The 25,272-nt window shown below is 39.9% G+C and overlaps 1 protein-coding gene across 1 annotated transcript; it reads right to left on the bottom strand.

Annotated features, from left to right (window-relative positions):
• Window positions 1-3,772: 3,772 nt before the first annotated feature.
• LOC146310328 (pyruvate dehydrogenase (acetyl-transferring) kinase isozyme 2, mitochondrial-like) lies at window positions 3,773-21,057 on the bottom strand. The gene is made up of 11 exons (XM_084743539.1): window positions 20,799-21,057; window positions 19,390-19,531; window positions 15,273-15,344; window positions 14,960-15,147; window positions 14,737-14,826; window positions 13,476-13,553; window positions 12,814-12,890; window positions 12,494-12,592; window positions 6,227-6,337; window positions 5,504-5,617; window positions 3,773-4,685 (listed from the first exon to the last, which is right to left on the bottom strand). Exons 1-11 carry the CDS (start codon window positions 20,926-20,928, stop codon window positions 4,542-4,544), a joined length of 1,245 nt encoding a protein of 414 aa, XP_084599665.1. The 5' UTR covers window positions 20,929-21,057; the 3' UTR covers window positions 3,773-4,541.
• Window positions 21,058-25,272: the final 4,215 nt, after the last annotated feature.

Genomic DNA, 25,272 nt, shown 5'->3' with positions numbered 1-25,272 from the left:
ATTTTTGTTCTTCTTTTTTGTTCCTTCTTTCTGCCTTAATTTGGGGAAAATATTGAACTGAACTCATGTTTTCTTTTTTTGTAAAATCAAGTGGATTGTTTCTGTTTTTTGCACTGAACTGAACTGTGAGAAAGGAAGTGCTTTTTGTTTGGGATTCATTGGGGGAAAGAATGGACCAGATTTTTGAGTTTTCTGAAAGGGACTGACAATCTGATTTCTCTGTTGCCGTTTTGGGATTGCTCTGCTTTAATACACTGGTTGCACTAAATCTTAAACACTGTGGTATTATGTTGTTTGTGGCTTTGCTTGTTGATGGTTGTATATTCTTTAAAAACATTTTTGTGTACATGCTCTTACTTTAATATTTAATGTGTAGTTGACAACCTTAAAAAAATGCTGACTCATACCCTGACAGTATTGTTAAGAACTGATCTAACTGGCACCCCAAGCATTCACAGTCAGACCGTTACACTACTATTAAGATATGTCTTATGATACTGCCTCCTGTGAGTGAACGTGTTTTGTGTGTATACATGTATGTGTGTACGTAGGCTCATGCGGATATCATAATACTTGATGAATGTTCTATGCTTGCATAGATTAGGTGTCATTCATAGTGTTCTCCGTATGTGTCTGTTTCCCTCAGGGGCAGGTGGGTGGGGGTGGGATATATTATGTACATTTATAAATGAATTTCAGGAAGACTGGTCTCCATATATGTATTTTTCTGTTTCTGTTTACAGTTGCTGCTTTTTTAATTTTTGAAATGTGCACTTAGTATGGAACACTAGTAATAAAAATATTGAATGGGAACATCAGTGCTCTTCATGATTGCTTGGCTGCCATAAAGGAGTGGATGTCCTATTGATGGTCCAAACAATGTCATCTCTGAAACAAAACCCTGCATCAGCACTCCAACCAGCCTCAGCAAACCAACTACAAGAAACACACTGGTACAAACCTGCTTCTTTCAGCTCTGCAATATTGCAAAAATAAAATCCATTCTTTCCACAAGCAAGCTAGAACTACTCATCCATACTCTCATTTCTCACACCTTGATGACTGTAATTGTATCTACCCTGGTCTCACTCAGTCATCTCTGTCCCATCTTCAACTTGCTGCCACCAGGTTGTTTACCACAACCAACCACAAAGCCCATATCACACCATCCTCACATCCCTCCACTGCCTTCCTGTTAAGTTTAGAATAAATTTCAAGATCCCACTCATCACTTACAAAGCCCTCTTTGCCCTCACCCTGCCTGAACTTCTGCTGGCCTATTCCACCTCTCCAACTCTACAGGTTTGGAACCAGAAGCAGACAACGCAGACAGAGAGGAGCAATTTAATGATATTTAATAATTAAAACAGAACTAACAAAAGCTTATACGAAAGTAACGCAGGGAGAGTCCTTAGTCCGGGCAGGGAAAAAAAAAATCCATGCAAGACAAAACCAGAAAAACACAAGCAAACAGAATACCAAGAGCACACTAGGAAAAAGCCAAACCAGCAACTAAGGAGAAAAAGACACAGGGTTAAATACACTGGGGAGAGGGAGGATAACAAGACACAGGTGAGGGCAGTGAAGGACAGGTGAAAATGATCAGTGATCAAAAAAGAACGGGAAAACAGACAAAGACAGGAAGTAAAAACAACGGAGACACACAACTGAAAATGCACCAAAATAAAACAGGAAGTGACAATGAAAAACCCAAAACTATGACATAACCTACCAAGGTCTTTTATTCATACCCCGCACGCTCCGCAAATCTAAGAGTGATTGTGCTTTTGCCAGTGTATATGTACAATAATCTTTCAGTTGACTCTCACATATAAAAGTATGTGTCGGGTATTTGTTTGTTTGAATGTGGGTGCATATATATAGGTATATATATTCATGTATGCATATATGTATGTGTATATGTTTAGCTCTGTTTTTTGTGTGTATATATTTATGTGTTTTTGGTATTTCATATTTACTAATACTAATAATTTAATGATAATCCATCTGAGAGTTTTCACTGTGGCACAAAGTAACCAGTGAGCTGATCGTCTGACACCTCTATCCCTACATGACAAACATTAAATATTTAAGTATTGTGTGTGTGAGTCGCTTTTAAAGATTTAGGCCTTCAGTATGAATCAGTGGGCTCTGGGACTCACCTGAACCTAACCAGTCTTAACTTTACATGGACACTGTCAGGGTGCGGGCTCGACTTTATCACCACTTTTACAACTTTGCTGCTGTGAAAAAGTTTTCCAGTTTTCCACTTTTTTATTTATGACCTCTCACAGGCATTCTTCCTTTAATGATGGCAGGTTGACCTTACATGTTCAAACACACACATTGTGTGATAACTGTCATTCTAAAAAACACACCCTGCATGGTGGCCAAAGTCCCCTCACTGAGCATGGTACTGTGTCAGCTATTCCAGGTCATCTGCACATGCACACACACACACGCACACACACACACACACACACACACACACACACACACACACACACACACACACACACACACACACACACACATCACTGTACATCCCTCCATGACTGTGTTATGTAACCCAGTCCCTGTGTTCAAGACTGCACAGTTCAGGGCCTGTGAGTCACACACAGACTGTAAAACTATCAGGTACCTGCTGCCACAAACACTGAATAAGGAGATTTGAATTCACACAACTAATGATAATAATCACAACAACAACAATAATGATAGCATAAGTAAAGACAAAACTTTCATTTCAACATGATTTATTAATTTATTTTCCAAACATGTCTTTATAAAAAATAAAAGTCCTCCTATATAAACAGTTCACTTCAAATATACAACAGAAAACAGGCACTTCAAATGACACAGTAACAGTGTGTGGGTCACAAATTTCAAATGCACACAGTGAATCACAATAATAACTGCCCGTTATACTATAACGGGCAGTTATTATTTCCATACATAGTCAAATACACACATGGCAGTTTGTACCACTTACAGGTCTTAAACAAGTTTCCACACTTTCAGCAAAGCCAATTAATGGATAACCATCACTGTCAACAAGTTTACATAACTCTCAGACAGTGTGACAGTACCTGCCAAAGTCTAACCAAATACTTATTGATCTTTTTCACTATCAGTAACTGTGCAGATGATTAAAGTTAAATTGGAACAAAACAGGAATTAACAAGATTAACTTACAGTCAAAAATGATAAAAGTAAAACGCAATTTGCCACTGATTGGTCACTGGGCAGCAGGTCAGGCACACAAAGAGAAGATATTCCTCTGTTGATGTTTCTTGAGGCAAAAAGAAAAAAAGGCACTTCTCAGTCAGGCAAGCACTCATTGTTTCTGAGCAAAACCTCCTGCTGACAACTTGAAAACCTTAAGACCTGACAAACATTCCCAAAAATTAAATAAAGAAAAACATATGACCAGCACTTGGATGAAGTGTGTTTGTGAGGTTTGAGTTGGAATAAAATCAAACAGGAAGACACGCTGCTTTTTCTTCCAGACTTAGCAAAACCCTTCAAAACATACTATGACAACTGTCATCTTAACATCTCACTGCTGCTTGGAGATATGAAAACCTTTGGCTTCTTGCCTTATCTGTTATCCAACTTGAAATATTTACAAAAAGAAACTCAAGAATATTTCTATTAATTTTCGGAGGCTAAAACTGGCACTTTCTTAATTTCTGGCAGGAAACTACATGGTGGGAGGGGGCACAAATCCACAAAGTAAATTCATGCCATGAAAATACAAGGTACTTCAGTATTTTTGTTGACAGGGCTGAATGATTTAGCGTTTTTAAGTGAAAATGACAATTCTCGGGATTTTAACATATCTTAATTAAATGCTGTCTTGGAGAATTTTCACATCTGAAAGTCCAAACAAAGATCTGAACCAAGATTCAAGTTTTTGTTACACTTTATACATCTGACCTGGTCATTTTTGCTTTGAGAGAGCAATTATGTGAGCACACTGAGGAACTAAACATAACATACTCATATTCCATCGTCATCACCAACATGAGCTAAGTCTTCCTGTTGTTGCAGTTGACTGGTTTGTAGATGGGTGTGTGTCTGGTGTCTTCCTGTCTCTGTCATCTTAACTGAAAAGTGTCAGAATTGTGAGTTTTTTTCCAGCTCACTCTCTTATAATTATTATAATAATTATTTCTTATTGTGTTTTAACTTAAGTATCATCCTCTCCCCATGTGCTGCTGCAGCTCATGCCATTTATTGCATTGCACTTTTTTTTTGATTCTGACAACATCCTTCCAGAAGTTCATTGTTCTGAAAGTCTGAACCGTGCCAACAAATGTTTTCACGTGAAGAAGATGCGTGCGCCAATCAGTCAAGTTTCCAGACAGCCTGGACGCCGTTTCTTGGCCCTCTCTTTGATCTCTTTGGCCACTATTGGTCACTTGAGCTCCAATCCACCATCGTAACAGTTCTGGTCCCACAACCCCCTGCCTGTAAGGGCCATCTTATGGTCAGCTTGTCAGTGTTTGTGTCACAAGTCATGTCAGATCATGACTGATTCACTTGGCAGCGCGGTAGATGGCCAGGTCCAGCGGCTCCTTGGAGGGAATGCACCAATCGTCTGCCTCCAAACTCAGTTTGTAGTGACGCAAAGCACTCTTGTTAAAAACTGGAAGCCTCTCTACCGAGTCTGTTGACAATGCCTAGAGACAGACAAAAACTTTAATGAAGGGATGATTTACCATGTTTCTTACGCATGCATGTATGCTTAATGTAAGATAGCTATGTTAGCCAGTGCAAAGATCAGGGCCTTGAGTGAAAACACTGACAGACTTTGAATTTTAATGAGAAACTGATGCTCAAGTGTTTTTCTGTTTCTGGCTTGGCAGCAATACTCTTAATACTCTAAAATTACATTTGAATCAAAAATATCTGACTTTAACATGTTTTTTGTTTATTTGCGTTCACGTAAATATATCAGCAGTCATTTAGCTTATCTTAGTATAAAGACTGGAAACAAGAGGAAACAGCTCGCCTCACTCCGTCCAAATTTAACAGTGTGTCTCTCACACCTTATATCAAACATAGTGAAGAGAGCAGGACCCAGGATTCAGCCCTGAGGGACACCTTTTCAAGTTGCACAAATTCAGATTTTATTAGACCTGTGATCTGATCATGATTTCATGATCATCATTTTTGTCAAGGTTTCATTTGAAAGTTAAAATTAGTCCCTCAGTATAAATGACCTTCTTCGACTAGCTTAAATAAAAATGTGTTGTCTTAGCCAACCATGAGCTAATTATGATTATGACTTTCCACTCATATCACTTTTGTGCCAAAATAATTGTTACTTGATGTAACTTCATCCAAGATTACCAAATCTGTACTTTAGTTTTATTTGAAGATTTAAGATAGCTGGAGTAACTGGATACTTGTCTTTGGCTAGCTTCATATTAATAGCCTATCAGCCAACACTTCATATAACAAGCACTGCCTGTGTGTATGTATGTGTATATGTTACCTTCAGGTGTATGACAGCATCAGTGCCGTTGCCCTCCATAGAGAAGAGCTGTAAGTCTCCCTGGAAATAGCGAGCGTAGAGACGAGAAATGGGCAGACCATAGCCAAACCCTGCCTACACACACACACACACACACACACACACACACACACACACACACACGTTAGCTCTTCTCATGTATTAATATACAATTGGTCATAAAACATAAAATCATAAAATGAAAGCATAAAGCATAAAATGAAGTAAATTTATATTTTAGAATTCATAAAAGAAAGTTTTAAGAGAGGACTTAAAGGATACTAATGATGTAGCCTGTCTGATTTCAGTAAGTGGAGTGTTCCACAGTCTGGGGGCTCTAAAGGCAAAGGCCTGGTCACTAACCACCTACAACAACTGACAGTGTTGCATCCACCCATCTCAGACAGGCTTTATACTGAGAACAAAAGTGGGCCAAGAATGGATCTTTGAGGGACACCATATTTAAAGTCAGCAACAGAGGACAGTGCAGTCCCTTTTATCAGCTGCTTAAAGCAGGCCATACTTTAAAAAGGACTGTCTGTGCTGTGACAAGCTCTGAACCCTGAATGAAAACTGCTAAAAGTGTTATGTGCAAGTGATTCATTTGTTTGGAATTACTTTCTCCAGCATCTTAGATTTAAAAAAGACCATTTAGAATGTGAGAATGTGTGTTTGAATGTGTGTGTTTGTGTGTGAGTTGCTCACCAGTGGGGCTCTGTGTTTGTCTCCTATGTCTGGTCTGGGAGCTGTGGAGTACATGTAACTGAAGAGACGCTCTGTCTTCCTGAAGGGAACTCCACCTCCTCTGTCACTCATCTACAGAGAGGGACAGAGATGGTAAGTGAGGGCTCAGCAGCCATGTTGGAGGCAAAACAAACACTAAATAAACAGTCATTGAACATTATAAAGGGGTAAGATCTCAGTTTGGAAAGAGCACCTTTATTTTGTTAGTCATACACCATTAGCACCAGGTGTAAGTAGTCAAGAACGCATGGAATAACTAATGTGGCTATTTACACCTGGGTGTATATAGCCTAGCAGAGGCCCTGGCTTAGACTTGCACCAAGGTGTCCACAGTCAACAAGCTATTTGCAACATGGTTGGCCAGTGTGGCTATTTACAGTTGTATGGCTGAGACAAACCATTCTTAAACCTAACCAAATAGTAAGGATGCACGATAACTATCGGTACCGATAATTATCGGCACGATAACTATCGGTACCGATAATTATCGGCCCGATATCTGGGGAAAATGACGTCACACAGATAAGTCCGATAATTAAATTTATTGGCGATAACTAGATCCAATTATAAATAGCCACAGTGCCTTGATTTGACTTATTTTCAGTCAATTTGTTTGCCCTGTGCTGCTGCTGCCACCCGCTGTTGTCACGCTAGTCGTCATATTGATGCGCCACCTCAAACATAAACATGGCGCCTCCATCGCCAGTGTGGGCATTTTTCACTGTTTCTGAAAAAGACAACGCGATTGCAGTTTGCAAAAAATGTTCAGCCGAAGTGTCGAGAGGGGGTAAAAAGTCTACCAGTTTTAACACATCCAACCTTATTAGCCACTTAAAGTTTCACCATCGAAACGACGGTATATGGAGAGAGTATGAGGATGGGAAGACTGCTGCGGCTAGTGCTGCACCGCCAGCCAGCAAGAAGGAGTCTGGAGCATCTGGTTTACTGTCTATTGATGTGGCATTTGAAAAAACAAAACCATTTCAGAGAGACGACCCAAGGGCCAAGGCAATTAACGGGAAAATCGCTGAGTTTATGGTGCTGGACGACCAGCCGTTCTCTGTAGTTGAAGACCCAGGATTTTGCCAGCTTCTCAATCATTTGGAGCCGCGCTACAAACTTCCAAGCCGCCGCTACTTTTCAGAAACACGCTTGCCAGAACTATATAATGTGCTCGCAACACACATTCAGACACTCATCCATAACAACGTACAGGACATAAGTCTAACCACCGACATTTGGACGAGTGACATAAGTCCAGTCAGCATGTTAAGTTTGACAGCGCAGTGGCTGGACGGAGATTATAACGTGATAAAAACAACACTGCATTCGCAGGAGTTTTCTGGGTCACACACAGCAGCAGTGATCTGCGAGGCATTTGAGGCAATGTTTCAACAATGGAATATATCCAAGAAGATGGTGCACGTTGTCCTGAGGGACAATGGACGTAACATTATCAAGGCTATGGATGATTGTGGACTTGCGCATCTAGGCTGTATGGCGCACACATTACAGCCCGCCGTACACGAGGCTGTGATAAGCCAAAGGAGTGTAAGTGACTGTATTTCAATTGGGCGTAGACTAGTAGGTCATTTCAAGCACTCTCAGCTAGCTACCTCCCGTCTGGCGGAGTTACAGACAAGACTGGGTATGAAACCTGCACGGCTCCAACAAGACGTGCCAACACGATGGAATAGCACGTTTTATATGCTGAGGTGTCTGCTGCAGCAAAAGCAAGCACTTGCAGCTTATGGAGCAGAGTATGAATTGCCTGCAAGTCTGAGCGCGAACCAGTGGACCCTAATTGAAAACATGTTGTCCATTCTCGATCTGTGTGAACAGCTGACCAAAGATATAAGCAAAGCTACAGCCACAGCTGCAGACGTGATCCCCGCTATCCAAGCGTTAAAGCGGCTGTTAAACAAGACCACTCCAACAGACCACGGAGTGAAAACTTCAAAGAGCACCCTGTTAGAGGCAGTTGAAAATCGTTTTGGCCACATCGATGAAGAGCCCCTGTATTATCTCGCAACAATCTTGGATCCGAGATATAAGGACCGTTACTTCACCCCTGCATCCAAACAAGAAGCAAGGGAACGGCTACGGGAGAAGATGGAGAGCATCCAGGATGACCATGATGCACAGGGTAAAAGATTTTAAATAATCTAAAATGGTAGTCTAAAAAGTTAGGCCATTTATTACATTTTGGGGATGGTAAAAAAGAATGTAAATGTAATTAGTGCATTACATTTCTGTTAATAATGTGAAATGTGTGTTAGCGATGGAAAATGGAAATTAATTGGATAAATAAACTGAATGAAAATAAATTAATTAAATCTTGGGAGATTTACTTACAGTTTATCACAGTTGTTATGGACATTCTGATATTGATTTGTTGTGGCATTTAAAAACCTTTCACCGTGCTAATTTCTGACACTGGTCAGGTGCTACAGATGAGCCACAGGCAAAGAGGTCCAGGGCAGATGGGCACAACAATTCTCTGCTGGACATGTATGCTGAAATCCTTGAAGAAAACACTGCTGACAGTGAACAACAGGGAATCCACCAAGTGGAAGTGGAGGCAAGTTTTTTTTTAATTTTGGATGAACAAGCTTTCAATTTCTGATAAAAATCAAAATATAGCACAGAACATCTTAATAATGTTATTCTGTTCTTCTGTTAGATACGAGGATATCTGTCAGAGCCCACACTTCCCAGGAACCCCGAGAACTCGCCCAAGACACCATTGGAATACTGGAGAACTAACAAGTCCCATTTCCCAAACCTGGCCCAACTTGCTCGTAAATACCTGTCAGCCCCTTGCACTAGCATCGACAGTGAGCGTTTGTTTTCTGCAGCTGCACACGTAATTGATGAGAAAAGAAACCGAATTGGATGCGAGAAGGCAGAGATGCTGCTTTTTGTCAAGAAAAATCTCCCCTTGCTCCGCCCACAATTAAGAAAGAAAAGACAGTAGAGGGATAGATCCTTGTGCAGGAACTATTCTAAAGTTAAGAGAAAAACTATTCGAAAATGTACTTTGTAAAAGTTCTTCCAATGAGGGAATGTAGACCCAATCAGGCTTGTTGTGGATTAAGGAAACCTTGTTTATTTGGGTTAAAATGAAAAATGATTTTGTTTTGTTCTCAAGGAACACAAGGCTTTTGTTAGAAGCCTTTATTTTTGTATGGACAGGATGCATTTTATTTTTGCAGTTTTCATTCTGTAGATCTTTTGTATGGACAGTCATGTACTTTATTTTTGCACTGAGTTTTTGTTCTGTAAAATCTCTTTTATTGACTGATGCAGCTGAGTGAAGCAATAATAAATGGGTATTTTTGAGTCATAACTTTTCTTGTTTTTGTTGTGACTACAACACTAATGATGTCTGTTACATTATTTTGATAAGTCAGAAGCAGAGTTATAATGTTAAATTCATCTTTACTCACTACGTCTTTGCCTTTCTTTACCTCAGGTGTGTATATAAACTATTAAAAATGTTATCGGTTATCGGTATCGGTTATGAGAAGTAGGAAGTTATCGGTTATTGGTATTAGTGGGGGAAAAAGGTTATCGTGCATCCCTACCAAATAGTTTTGTTTCCTAAACCTAACCATTTATTTTTTTTTTACCTCAACCTAACCAAATACTTTTGTTTACTAAACCTAAGCAAATAGTTTTGTTGCCTAACTCTAACCAATCTGCAACCGAAAACTGAAAATAATAATAATAATTATAACAAATATATAGAATAATAAACTAAAAATAATTTGTAGTTTCACGTGGGACTCAGTGGAGTGGAAGCCCAGTCTTCCAGGTCAGGACTCGAACCCTGTTCTCCCAGGGAGTGTCCTGCTTTTAACCCATTCAAATACCATAACCTCCTCTCTACAGAGATTTTGTTCTCTTTATGGCTAAACTAGAGTGCCAGATGTAAAGAGCCAAATGTCTGCTGTGTGACTATTGTCACCCAGGTGCAAACAGACATTCAGATATCATGCTAGCATGAAAAATACACAGGATGACCTACTAGCATAAAAGTCAGATAAGGATGGACTGCTTGCATAAAATATAAAAACACTTAGAACAGGTCCTATCATTTGTGTGTGTGTATGTCACTTCACCCATAGTAACCACATTTACTTTATTCCAGGCAAAGGTTATTGTTATTAAACATTAGTTAACAAGAGTTAATCCTCTAAACATGGAGGCAGGCTGTGCCAGAGTCAACAATGTCAATGAATAGGCTCTAAATCTGGGTGGATGATGATTCTTTGATGATAATGAGGGTTTATGGGGTTTCTGTGACGTAACTAAGCAGCTGAACAGAGGTGAGTCAGAACAACAGGGCAACGGGTGAAAGAATGGGGATAAAACGAAAGTATTTGCTCTAATTTGTCTTTCAATAGCTTTTTTCAGCTTTTTTCATGACAAGCTAATCACCTTTACATAATGTATGTGTAACATACTTCAGTGTAGCTGTTGTACTGGGAGGATTACTGTTTTTTTAAGAAGTTTTAGTTGAGCCAACTCTGTTTCTATTCTTGGTTTGAGAATTCAGGGCATTCAGATAACACCTTTCTTGTTCTTTCATCCTGTGACCTGCATTCTAGGGTTGGACCAACAGTTATCGATCACTGAGCTCTCTACCACCATAACATCACAATGTAAACCCATCTGTATCTGAGGTAGTTCGTCCCCTATAAGTCCATGTCATGTTTATTATTTTTAGATTAAATGCAGCTAACTTAAGGACATGTGGTGCAGAGATGAAGACCCTTTTAAACCCAGCAACAATATCATTGTCCATCTGAATGTTCCTCTGTGGACAACGTGACAGTCCAATTCTTTAGACATCACCCAACCCTAGTGCATTCTGGGGTTTTATAGTGTGCCTTGCACTCCTTTGCAACATAAACACAACAGAAGATTCAGTTCCCTTCCTCTCTTTTCTTCAGCTGTCCATAAGACAGAGCTCGTCCATGATGGCATGCTGTCCTTTAACACAGCAGAAGGAGGACAAAGTGGTTCTCCCTGCAGAAGGACTGAAGTCCATCCAGTGTACCATCATCTCATCATCTCATCTTATCGCACCCTCATGCCAACTGCAAGTCAGATTTAGTTTGAGAGATTCTGCAACATTGTTTTCTTGTAAAGCTCTGTCAAACAATGGTTTTTAAACTTAAAAAGACAACAGAATATCAACATAAAATGCTTCCATACTGCTCGTCTGGTGTAAATTAAGTCTCCTAAAGCCCCACCATGCCAAGATGACTAAAAAATATTATTTACAGCATGTTTGTAGCCTGAATTGTCACTGAAGATCCTTAGCTTGGAGCTACGTTCATGTGCCTATGCACACTGTCTGAACTGGGGTCTTTTTTTCCTTACAATAGATATTAACTGTTTATCGGTTAACAGCCAGGAATGTTTTTGACCGGTTATGTATTGTAAGCCTGCATCAATGAAGTCTGTGTGTCGCTTTCTCTCCCTTTCAGTCTATGCTGTATATTTTAGCCTGGTGCTTGACTGCACTGAGTAGAAAAAGAACAGAGTTCACAGTTTCAGGATTGAACCTGTTTTGCTGCGCTCTGAGTGTGGATCAGCTGAGCGGACAGAGCAAACTGGATGTGGTGCCGTGTGCACAGCTGCAGCAGTATGTGTGTTTGAGAGAAGTGAGACAGACAGAGCCAACAGCAAAAATGAAAGCAAAATATTTACAACACAAAACATTAAGGATAGAGCTTCAAAATACTGTGTCAGAGCTCATTGAATTAAAGGAGCACTGGAGTATAGCACTGCATTTTTCGAACTGGTTAGATCTTGGTTAATGGGTGTAGGCTACCAAAAGCAAAATCAACCAAAACTGAGAACCCTATTCCTTACTGCAGTGGTTCCCAAAGTGTTTCTGGCATGCCCCCCTTTCAGAAGCCAAAAAAAGTTTGGACCCCTATGCCACAACTTTTATCAATAGAATAATTGGGGATGGAACTGATAAGAAAGATTCAGTTGAATCATAGTCAAACAAAGGTCAGCCGGATAGAATCAGTTGTTAATTTCTCCTAAATGGATCATATCATATTCATTCAACTTTGTTTTACTCTTTACCCCCCCCCCACCACCACCACCCAAAAAAAAACAAAACAAAAAAACAATAATGATTCGGCCAAACTTCTCCATTAATTTGGCCAACAGATTTTTACAAGTAAGAGCAGAGCAGTCCCTCACCTTGATTGACAGGTCTTCTCCACCAAGGGTGACCATGACTTTAATGGGTGGCAGGGTCCTGCTGGCCTCGTGGGTCTCAATGGTTGCTCTCATGGCGTTCTACAGAAAGGAAACAGGGAGGTTTATCAGCTGCTGGGCTGCCAGTAGGGTGGCACCACAACACTACATACTGAGGCAGATATGAGATGATACCAAAGGGAGTTCAACATATTCTATGTTCTTATGTCAGTAAATTAACTTTTGGAGCACACATTCATTTGGGATCAGTTTAGCAAATATAACATTTCGACATGGTTTGCATGGGCAGTATTATAACTTACCTTGAAGAGTTCAAAGAGCATGTGATACAGGTGAGATGGGATGTATGAAATATGGATGGGCTCTCTGATGTTGTTGGCTACGTTAGGAAAACAAAGAACAGTCAATTCTCAATGTACACACACATTAAACAGTGATACAAACTGTGAGTCTGTATTTTTACAAGAGTGAATTCACAAAGAATGGGTTGATAGCAACATGACGGTAGTGTCACTTGCAAACACCATCTGCCTCGTTCCAAGGTCAGATTCACAGGAGATATTATGTTAATAATATTATGGTGCAAACAAAACCATAAAATGTTGCAGATGGATTCAGTTTGCCCTTATTTTACATCTGTTAAATGTTCATGTGCAATTTTCTGTGTTCTCAAGGTGCACAGAAGTAATATATCACTTGAGCTTAACATGTTCACTTGATCTCAATTGACACATTTTGGCCTTTTTATGATTTCAGTTAATATATAACAGATTTCTCCTTTAAATGTGTGAAAATAGCAGCAGAGCACCAAGATGCTATTTCTTGGCAGGGCATTTAAGGGGTGCATTTCACCCTTTGCAGAAACTTTGAGAATTTCTTTTTGTCTTATTTGTGCAGTTTTAGCTGCTGCAAACAGCACGCAATCTCTTAGTGAACTGGCTCCACGGTGTTCGGTGTGTCTCACCATTCGTCTGCCTCAGCTCCAGCTCCGGTGCTCCCAGGTAATACTGCTCACACAGCAGCTTAGCAGTCTCATAGGCATCTGGAGAGAGAAGGAGAGAAAAAACAGCTGTATTCTTTGCCCTGTACGGACGTGATAACATTGACATAAAGATAAACAGATGTGATAAATACAAGGTTATCATCAGTATCAACATTACGACCGATAAGTGTGTTGAATCACCTCCAGCCGCTCTGACTCTGTCTGTTCAAACAGTAAAACTGGTCCAAACTGGATGAGCTGCCTGCCAGCTCTGTCCCAGTTATTGACCTGCTTCATTGCATGTCTGAGGGCTTTTGTCCCTCCATCAGAGAAGCACAGTGATAACTGAAACACTTCTGCTGAAATAATAGACTGTGAAAACCTTTTGGAGTCTTGAAATGGCAGTTAACTTAAGGTTTTGCTTTCCTGAACAAAACACATAAATTAATTGTTTTAGTAAAATTCATGATCACTTGAAGTGTAGATGGAGGTTTAGAATTTTATTTTACTATTATATCTCATTTTTCTTGTTTTTCCTGTTCTTTTTTTGTATTTGAATTCTGTTTAAAAGCATTGACACACCAATGTTCTTACTTTGTGTCTTATCCTGAGTATACAGCTATATGTACTATTTATTTGTACGTATTTATTTATTTTTACTTTATTTCAGGACAATATGTGAATTAAGAGCAATGTACAAAAGCTTTATGGGATTACCCAATTGAACCAATGAGATATACAAATTCAAATTCTCTTATGTTACTTTCATATGAACTGTTACCTCCGAAATAAATGGGAAAAAACAAATTAAAAAATTGGAATGAAAAACAATGGATAGTTAATAAATCGTCAAATTACACAGAAGCTAACACTGAATGTGAGGCTTTTAGGGGCCATGGTCCCTGTGAATCCAGGGGCTCTACGCCTTAAACACTCTGCCTAGTTGGTAATCCAGCCTTTTATCAAGCTGCATCATCACAACTACCGAATGACCAAATAAAGCACATGAAAATATGTTTTGTTTTGTTTTTCCTGTGTTATCCACTGTATATCTCTGTGTACTGTACTGCACATACTACATGGAGTCACATGCCAGGTTAATACACATTATGAATAAATGATGATCATGGATGGAGAGTCAGGGACTGTAATGAGAACATAATGGAATACTAGGCAAACTTGTGTCAACTGATGTAAACCTGATTACCACTGCTAACAACGTCATGCTCCTCTGTCCTCTTACCTCGTACAACCTCTGTCACATCACATGCAGAGTCGATACAGCCAATGGAGTTGGGGTGGGCAGGGTTTATGTTGCCATTGAAGACGAGAGCTACAAGAAAGAAGAGGGAATCACTGAGTAGTTAATGAGATTTTGTAGCAGCTTAGAGGCTCTTTTGTGCGATTTGGTTGGAGGCACAGGCTGATACTTGAGTGTGTGCATGTGTTTTTAGGGGGCAGCTCACTGTGCTGGTTGATGAGCATGCGGATGGAGATGCGGCTGGTGTAGAAGCGGTCCAAGAAGTACTGGAGGTTGTGGTCAGTAACAGCATCCTGCTGGCCAAAAGCATCTTTGTACTCAATTACTCCCTGAGCCATGGTGGGGACCACCTCATTGTGCCGGTTCCTGATGGCTTCTAAGACTTCCACAAACCTGGGACCAGTGAGTGGAGGAGGGCAGCAGAAGAAAGAAGGGGGGGGGGGCAGAATGGACAGGTGCATAAGGTTAGAGAGGAGGAAGAATGTGAAAGCTCTGTTGTGTGCGTATGTAACACTCACGTCTCGAGGACTCTGTGGTCATCGGGGTTCTTGTCCAGAAACTCCAGGATCTCCATCAGGCTCTGGATGTACCTGAGAGAACACAAACACAGCAGAGTCACTGACCATCCAGCATACCTGCATAGAGTTAGTTGGAGTTGTGGTTCACAAATGGTGTGGCATGAGGCCAGTCCAAGTGTGCTGTGAGATACTCTGACAACCAAACATTATTACTGCAGTATCATACAAGTTATATAAAAAAATATGATTTTTTTTATTATTATCTCAGTACACACTCATTTTCCAACACCAAAGAAAATTCTACTCCCTAAACCATCTATATGGTTTTGGAGTGAGTTGCAGAGTTTTGGAGATGTCTGCCTTGAGATGTCTACCAGAACTACTTTCTCCGTACTAGAAAGACAGTACAACAACAAGGTCAAGGTCATATGAATTTTTTGGCTCCACAAGCTGAGTTCAGTTATATACTACAGAAGGCAGACATCTCTACAGCAGATATCTCCAGAACTCTACAACTCCACCAAACTCCACACCAAAACTATCTAGATGGACAAACAGCACTACAGATAAGATCAAAATGACGTATTCTTGATTGTGTTGCCGGATTGTGGGAAACACATCAAAGGCCCTGATTGATTGATTGATGGGTTTTTTTTCTGCCCACACTCCAGAAACTCTTCCTCTGGTAGGCTAGTACTTGCTGCCTCCGTTGGTTAGGTTGGTTATAGAGGCTATAGACCTTTTTCACAGCAGCTGTATTAATATGAAATAGTAGGTAGACACCAATGATATTAATTAAAGGACCAGTGTGTAATAATTACAGGAATTTATGTACATAAATGAGATATATTATATATAAGTATGTTATTTATTATTATCAATCAACGTAAACTCATAATCTATATGTTCGCATTACTTTAGAAATAGCCATTTATAGTTACATACGGTCGGGTCGCCTTACGGAGATCATCATCCTGCGCCGTCTACGGCAGCGCAGAGTGGACAAACTGCACTAACAGCAACATCGGCATAGCGTTTACACGTTGGAAATCGCTGATGGAGGACAAACGTTTTCACAGTGACGCCGAGGTTGCCTGTTTTCTACTGGACAGGTAATTCGCTATTTTGTCCGCTGACAGCCACCATACTCATGGTGAGAGAGGGGCGGTGTTGGGGTAAATCCTCTTAGTTGAACGTTAGATGCCACTGGAAATCACACACTTCTCCTTTAAGGTCCTGTTCCATTTAGTGTAGCAGAGCCTTTTCACTGGGCCAACATGCACAATAGCAGCACCTTAATTCTGTTTGACCCGAATGGAATGGAACCTAAATAGGGAGGTGAAGTCCCTCCCTATTAAGTGACTTTCTTATCTTGTCAAATTATGGTTTAAAACGACAACAAAAATCACATGTGATTAGTATCATAGTTCAAATGTTATCAAAAATAATTTGTTTCTTGCAATTGACTACCATTCATATTTTTTTCTGTAGTTAAGTCCCATGGTGTTCCACTGGAAGGGCTGTGACTTCGCCTCTGTATTAGTGTCATTGTTAACACCTGTGTTTACACTACTACTTAATGTCAAAATGACTGCTGTAAAAAGGATCTGTTTTGAATAGATATGAATATAAGCAGGCATTGAGATTTTTGCTCACCCTTTAGCATGTCTTGAGCACAAACATTTTGAGTTAGAGCATGGTAGACACACACACGTACACACATTAACCCTGCTGCAGCCTCATAGTGATACAGTACATTCCACACAGAGAAAGGGAGAGGGAGGAGACAGAGAGGACATAAACACCACCATCCATCACCAGCCTTGCCATATAGTATCAGTGTGTGTGTGTGTGTGTGTGTGTGTGTGTGTGTGTGTGTGTGTGTGTGTGTGTAAATGCAATTCAAAGGAGCATGACTCTGATTGTCTGAGTCTCCAGCAGATCACGAGCAGCAGCATGCTCACCAGTCCAGTTTGCTGTTTCTTATTAGATTTTAATGGATGTTCAGCTTCATGTTTTTTTCCCCTGCAGCACCTGAAGGCAGCAGCGCCCTAGCACAGTGCCGTGCCACGTTGTTTTTGTCTTGTTACATCTTGACGTCATTTTTGTTTTGTTACGTCCTGTTACATCTTTTATTTTGTTTTTGTCTTGCTTTTGTTGCATTTTTTCTTCTCTGTCTTGCTGTGTCAATGTGTTGTTACATCTTTTACGTCATTGTCATCTTGTTATGTATTGTAACATTGTTTTTATCTGATGTTTTCATCTTGTTACATTTTTTTCCTCTAGTTAGTTTTTTTGGTCTGTTACATCTTTTTTGTTATGTCTTGTCTGCTTCACGTTATGTCATGTTTATTGTGATACAATGTTTTTGTCTAATGTTTTTTTACATTGTTTTTTTGTCTTGTTACACCTTTCTCGTCTTGTTACATCTGTTCGTTTTGTTACATCTTTTATTGTTTTTGTTACATATTTTTGTTTTGTTACATTTTTTAATTTTTTTTTGTCTTGTTACGATATTCTGTTGTTACATATTTTATGTTGTTTTTCATCTTATTACATGTTTTTATTTTATGAATTCTTTTACATTGTTATTCATCTTAATTACATCGTTGTCATCTTTTTCATCTTGTTTTGTCTGTTTGTGTGAAATGCACTGATGGATACACCAAGAAATCAAATCTTTTTTGTGTGTTCGTGTCTCATCTATTTAGGTTGAAATCAGTCTTGATGTTGGAAAGCATGCAAAATAAAAATAATCAATAAATCTACTCAAATGCATTTAAACTGAAGTAACAAGCCCAAAATATAAGTAAAAAGTACAGATATTTGTGTTCACATGTATGGAGTAAAAGTAAATAGCTGTCAGAAAAATAAATACTCATGTAAAAGTACAGAGTACAGTAACAGAGTATTTGCACTTTTAGTTACTTCTCTCTTAGTTACTTGTAATCTGTCTCTTCATTCCTGTCATGTTTTCTCCCCTACAAGAATCTCAGAGTGTAGTGAGAGACCATTTCCTGTGAACAGTTCCTAGAAATTTCCAAGAAAAGCAGCAGAGCTGCTGTCAGGACTCTGGAGAACACAGCGTCCACTTAACACATGGAATGTTTTACTTGTTTTAATCACCATTTTGAAGCCTGTGTATTATCTTAAATGAAATATTGTGTCTCAGTGGTGCAAACTGAGAAATTCAAGGGCTATTTCAAGTCTGGCTTTTCAAAACTGGGAATAAAGATCATGATAATTTAGATTGTGGATTGTGATTGAGATTAAATAAATTTTGATATTTTTGGACAGATTGCCCCTCCCCCCACCATGCAAAATTAAAGAGCAGAACAGACCATCTTCAAAACACTATTTTCAAAATTCTCTCCCTTGTGTAACCAAAGGTGTCCACTCTGTCTCATTTAACAAACTGAATACAATCTTCCAACATGTCCCACAGCGACTGTATTCTTATGAATTACACTGGTAGCGTGACTTTGTTTATCACTTTGTCAGTCAGCAGTGAGGCAGCCGTTCTGAATGTGCTGTCAACAAACAGGCAAGATGAGGGCAGAGAAAGGAAGAAAGGCGGGGTGCTCAAAGGAGAAACTGGGACAAAGTTCAACCACCCTCCCTCCTCCTCCTCCTCCTCCTCTCCCCGCTCTGTTATGGCATTATACTTGGGCCTGCAGTGTTGACCTGCTATTCATAGCAGTTGGATTAGTAACACTGTAATTCTTACAATGAGGAACTAATCTATGATGTGTTTCACAAGCCTACAGGGTGCTGTGTGTACTCAAACAGGAGCGTATGAAGCTGCACTATCAGTGAAAACATGAACATCTCCAAGTGTGGAAAGTAACATGTACTCCATCTGTTTCCAGATGTCCTCATACTATTTTCTTCATCCTGATACTGATTCCAATACCTGAACTTTGCGTTCTGGCTGATACTGAGTACGCATCTAATACCAGTGTGTTCCAAAATATAATTTTTTGGCCCTATGTGGATGTGTTACGATTGCTAGCATATAAGATCACTCAGTAAACAAGTCAGTCAATCAGTCACCAGTACATTAGATATTCTGTTCATCAATAAGTCAATCATTCATAGGTCCATCTCTAAGTCTCACCAGCTCTGGACCAGGTGGACGGAGGGCGTGGCCAGCAGCCGGTCAGGCAGCAGGCTGATCTCCTTCATGATATTGGACAAGCGGACAGGAAGCTCCTGCCGAAGGAAGACAAACGATGTGCGCTCACATGCATTGGTTGAACCTGGAGAGAAGAACAACAGAGGATTATTATTCAGTGTAAAAACAAACTCAAAACCAATAAGTCAATGAAATAAAATATAGGACATGAAACAGCTTATTACTGGGTTGACAAACTAATTTTACTCAAGGTCCCCTTACTAGCTTTTTATGGCACGTTTAACTGCATCTCACAGTCTTCATCCACAAATTGAGATGGCTCAGTTGATATCAAGAGACCTACAGTAAGTATGGAATTTCAGTGGTTGTACATTGTGGGGAGATGGTACACACCCCAGCAAACTTCATTCCCTGATGACGGCTGTGAGATGTGACCATTTTCAATACATAAAATGCTGATCCTTAACTACTGCGACAGCATGACGGGTATTGTTTTCACCTTGTGTGAGTGCTGTGTGTGTATCATCATGGCAAAATGTGGTCCAGGAGACACCTACCTCTACCATGAAGGGGGTTTTGTGTTTTTTATCAACACAATACCGTTACAACCGTGCAAGGTTCCTGCAGTACTTCACAGTTGTGTGCCTGTGAGTACTCATGTAATAATATAGTGATGACTATTGAGTACTCCTGGGTCCAAATATCAGCTGGTGTGATCCCAGACATATCATTTAGTTTAAAGCAAAAAAAAAAAAAAAAAAAAAAACGTTTGTTTTTCATGTTGGAACTACTTTGTTTTCAGTAAGAGAAGGTAGTTTCAGTAGACTCTAAAGTAGTTTCAGTAGATTCTTCTGCAGACAGTAAGTAGTTCCTACATGACACTGCTGGTCTGTTGGTTATCTTGAGTAATCAGGTCATCCTTTTTGGAAAGAGACACTGCTTTTGAATATTTCAAACAACAAGCTGAGTGCCATTTAATCCCATTATATTGGAGCTCAACTCACCAAAACTATCTAGATGGATAAACAACACTACAGTCCAGGGGAACATAATTTTTCAACTAATTAATGAATGTGTTTTGTTTCTCTTGTCTTTCACTCTCTCTCCACACACACACACAGTCATATACACACATACATGACAAAAAATATCTGGCTCTGGTCTAACTGTCCTGTATCCACTGTTATTGTCGTCTCTCTTGTGTTGCTTTCTGTTGTCCTGTAAATGTTTTGTATGTTGGTATGTTGTCTTGCATTAAAAAATATAAATAATTAAAAACCACAAAAAAAAAGAACTTCAACTGGAATCATGTAGAACCAATAAAATAACAGTAAACATGCATGCACATAAATAAAAGATTAATCAGAACCAGTCTGCTAACAGACACTCACCGAAATCCAAGAACTGCTTCATGGAGAGAGGAGAGGGGGAGAACTTGGAGAAGTGATCGATGTGTTTGGGCACGTTGGCCAGAGCCGCGGTCTTCATGAGAGAGCGAACAAACTTCATCTTACTGCTCATCCTCACACCAACATACAGCACATAAAGATGAGATGAAGCTCCTCTGGTGTCGGTCAGATCAGTGACAGATAACTGTACAGCAGAGTAGTCCAGGAGATGCTGCGTTTACGGTCTGCAGCTACGCACCAGACACTGTTGTTTATGAGACGACCTCGGCCAATGGGAGAGCGCGGTGGGCGGCAGCCAGAAAATTGTATTCCAAGAATCCCACCTACTGGTACTGTAGGGAGATAGTAAACAACTTGTGTGTGTGTGTGTGTGTGTGTGTGTGTGTGTGTGTGTGTGTGTGTGTGTGTGTGACCGGGTGACATCATTCTTTACGTAACGTTTCCTCCATGTGATAAACAGCGTGTGTAAATGTCTGCTGTCATATCACAGCTGCACCAGGTACACTGAGGGAACAGTAACAGTCCTCTGGACACAGGAGTCTGTCACAATACAAAGTGCTTTAAACGACTATATGATTTTACACTGTTCAAAAAATAAAAAATAAAGGAACACTTTGAAAATACATCAGATCTCAGTGGGGAAAAAAACATGCTGCATATCTATACTGATATGTGTCTTGCTTTGCACAACTTGTACAAATTACGACGACGACAAGCTATAACTTCAAGCATTTATTAACGTGCTGGATACATACAGGCTAATAATAATAATAATAATAATAATAATAATAATAATAATAATACATAGGTTTTATATAGCGATTTTCTAAGTACCCAAAGACGCTTTACAAAAGGAAAGAAAAAGATATATACAGACAAAAGAAACATACATACAATACATACATACAATACACTACAATGCCTAGATAAGAAACAGATTGGGGGTGGCGATGCTGGAAAAAGATGATTTGTCAGGTGTTGTATGTGGTCTTGAAGAGATGGGTTTTGAGGTTGCGTTTGAAAGAGGGCAGTGTATCAGAATTTCGAATGTCCAGGGGGAGGGAATTCCAGAGGACAGGGGCAGCAATGGCGAAAGCTCTGTCACCCAGGGTGTGGTATTTGGCTGTGGTGATGGGGGTAAGGAGGTTGGCATCAGCAGAACAAAGGCGGCGGGTGGGAGAGTGGCGATGGAGAAGATCTGTGAGGTATGACGGTGCGAGGTTGTTAAGGACTTTGTAGGTGATGAGGAGGATCTTGAAATGTATGCGTTGTTTCATGGGAAGCCAGTGAAATTGACGGAGGATAGGACTGATGTGTTCTCTGGAGGGGGAGCGAGTGAGCAGTTGGGCAGCTAGTAGTGGTCTTTATTTCCATAACTTTGTAAGAAAAAAAGAATATATTTGGAAACTAATCATTTTAAATATTATAGAAATATTATTGTTAAACTGCCCATGTGTTGCTTTTATGCCTCAAGTTATTCTTTGATACCGAAACTTTCTCAGTGCGGCCTCAGATGTTCAGAAGAGACCCTGCTCTTCTAATGGTAGCAGAACGTGAAGAGCTCAACCACGAGGCCGACTCCTGGTCTCCTGGCATTATTTGTACTTCAGGTAATCGTTTGTGGCTCACAATTTGATGTTTTTTGTCTCTGTAATTGTAAGATGGAAGTAGGAAAAATGATGCACAGGTTTAATGTTGTCCAGATACTAGAGCTCCAGTGATTGACTATTAATTGATAATTAAATTAATTGGCAACTGTTTTGATAATCAGTTAATCGTTTTGAGTCAAATGTGAATGTTTTCCGGTTACTTTAGCCCTCTTATGACAATGAACTGAACATCTTTGTGTCACCTTGGGCTTTGGAAAACAGTGATCAACATTTTTAACATTTGCTGACATTTTACAGACCAAACCACTGATCGATTTATAATCGATTAACTGAGAAAATAATCAACAGATTAATCAATTATGAAGCTGAAGTTGACAATGAGGTTTGAATTGATTTCTCTAATTAGATTTAGCTTAAAATTAGATTCTGTTAACATTTTTTTTTCTCCCTTTTTTGTCTTTGCTCACATCCAACAGATTGAAGCAGAATTTGGTCATTGTAATCCGCTGTCCTGTCTTCTCATGCTCACTGCAGTTTCAGGCTGGGTCTAAAAACTATGCTTATGAGGGCTGGACAGAAGACTTGGCCTTGTCAGGCTCAGCTTTTCAACACACAATTAATTCCTCTGACCCAACAAAGCTGAAATTATCACCCATCTTTTCTTGTTCCAGGGACAAGTGGCACAGCTGTTTTCATATATACAGGTGTTCTTGTCTACATTTTAAACACAGATACAGGCATGACGAGTATCGATTGAAGTTCAAGTTTATAGGCCTAGTACAGTTTTCTTATGACAGTAAAAGATATGAGATCTGAGATAGGACAAGACACAGCCATGAGTTTAGGAATTGCTTCTGTAATAAAAAGATAATAAAAGATGTACTAAAAGATTTTTCTTATCATGTAAATTTAATGTAGAACAAGCACTTAGGATTTTTTTCTTCTGTAATTTGAGGCCCCAGATGATTCTCTTGCAAGTTTTGAAATACCTTTTTTTTTTTTTTTTTTTTTTTAAGGTTATTTTTTTGGGCATTTTTGCCTTTATTGACAGTGACAGCTGAAGGTATGACAGGAAAGGGGGGTGAAGAGACGGGGTGACATGCAGCAAATGAGCCGCAGGTGGGATTCGAACCAGCGGCCGCTGCAGAGGACTAACAGCCTCAATACATGGTGCGCACGCCCTACCGACTGAGCTATAGGGGCACCCCGAAATACCTTTTTTTTAAGTATTATTTTTGAGTGGATTTATGATCATTTATACTCGATGGACATCAGAGATGATAATATCCTTGCTGTTAAGTCACACTGAATGACATCTACGTGTTTCATGTCTGTGAATTTACTTGGAGAAGGAGTGCAAGTTTTGACTCAAATTGACAGTATCTTTACCTCCCCTTCAACTCTGCTGCCCACCTGGACACACTTTTGGCTTTGTCCCGCTGAATGTCCATGTCTTTTACAGACCACTTCCTGTCACCTCTGCGTACAGTAGGTCAGTGCACCACTTGGTCTGGACACACCCCTGTGAGTGAATATTTTATTACCCACCATCCCTGTAATGTTAATCCTGTCCAGTCAGGCCTCCAGATGAACTCTCTTCATGACAAAGGCCAATCTGGAAGATATGTGTGTGTGTGTGTGTGTGTGTGTGTGTGTGTGTGTGTGTGTGTGTGTAGGGCCTGGCAGGGATCTAAACTGTAACACATTTCCCCTGTGGTCACCCACTTCAGTGAGCTTCCACACTGTAAACAAGCTATATTAGGGAATGCTGAATAGCAGGTGGGGGTGGCTGGTGTCTGACGCAGGGGGGGTCAGAAATAGACTGAACAATAACAGCTACAAGAACAAGAACAAAAACAAGAACAAGACGTGGTTATGTGTTATTTCAGTGGTTCCCATCCCCTAGAGCCACTGCCAGTGGACAAATATAGAGTGAAACAAAGTGAAACGTGATTTATTTAAGGAAAATAAACAAGAGTTTGTTAATGTTGCCATGCTGACCTTTATTTCACAAAATTCTTTGTGTGTGTATGTGTGTGTGTGTGTGTGTGTGTGTGTGTGTGTGTGTGTGTGTGTGTGTGTGTTAATAACTGGTAAAAATTGTGGGTTGGGGGGGTGTCAGGTATTTTTGGCTTTGGAAATCGGGGGCATGCCAGAAAAAGTTTGGGAACCACTGTGTTAGTGAAATGTGAAAAGTCTTGCTATCTTTATCATTAATCACATCAGTGTGTGTCATTAATATAGACTGAAAGTGACTCTGTAATTCAGATTGTGTTTAACATGTTCATACAGCTTCAGTTAGAATGAAGCAGTGAGTGCAACAACAGACTGTCACTGAGGTTACACAACCTGAGTGTTTCCACACACACACACACACACACACACACACACACACACACACACACACACACACACACACACACACATTAGCAGCTGATAGAGAATGTTTCTCTCTAGGAAAACACATGCCAGAAACATACACAACAGACAGCTGCTACTGGCTGTCACACGTGGAAGATGAACAAATTTGCTGAATAATCAATGTACTAATTTTGTGAGTCTGTATGTAAGTTGTGAAATAGGAAGGTGACTGTATTCAATCAATCAATCAAATCAGTGGAACAGTATATTCAGGAAGACTAGTGTGCCTACACATTGTTAAAGGAATGATTGAATCGACACTGTTACAGAATCAGCAACTGTTGTTTTGCATATAAGGCAAGATGCTTTGTAAGACCTGCAGAGAACACTGTGCTAGAGTCTTCTCTCCATGCTGCATGAAGTAAAGAGATCTGATTCATCACACCGTCTTGGTAATTCTTCAGAGAACTAGCAACTCTCACTAT

This window comes from Lutjanus erythropterus, chromosome 19 (assembly GCF_056507025.1).
Source record: "Lutjanus erythropterus isolate fLutEry1 chromosome 19, fLutEry1.hap2, whole genome shotgun sequence".
In the NCBI taxonomy this organism is placed as follows: domain Eukaryota; kingdom Metazoa; phylum Chordata; class Actinopteri; order Lutjaniformes; family Lutjanidae; genus Lutjanus; species Lutjanus erythropterus.
This window is presented reverse-complemented; position numbering and strand designations above follow the sequence as displayed.

Excerpts from the sequence above, each read along its gene's own strand:
- LOC146310328 (XM_084743539.1), bottom strand. The coding sequence starts at position 20,928 with ATGAGCAGTAAGATGAAGTTTGTTCGCTCTCTCATGAAGACCGCGGCT. Across the intron at positions 19,532-20,798 it reads GAAGCAGTTCTTGGATTTCG|GTTCAACCAATGCATGTGAG; the intron begins GTGAGTGTCTGT and ends TCTTCTCTCCAG. Across the intron at positions 12,593-12,813 it reads TGCTCTTTGAACTCTTCAAG|AACGCCATGAGAGCAACCAT; the intron begins GTAAGTTATAAT and ends TCCTTTCTGTAG.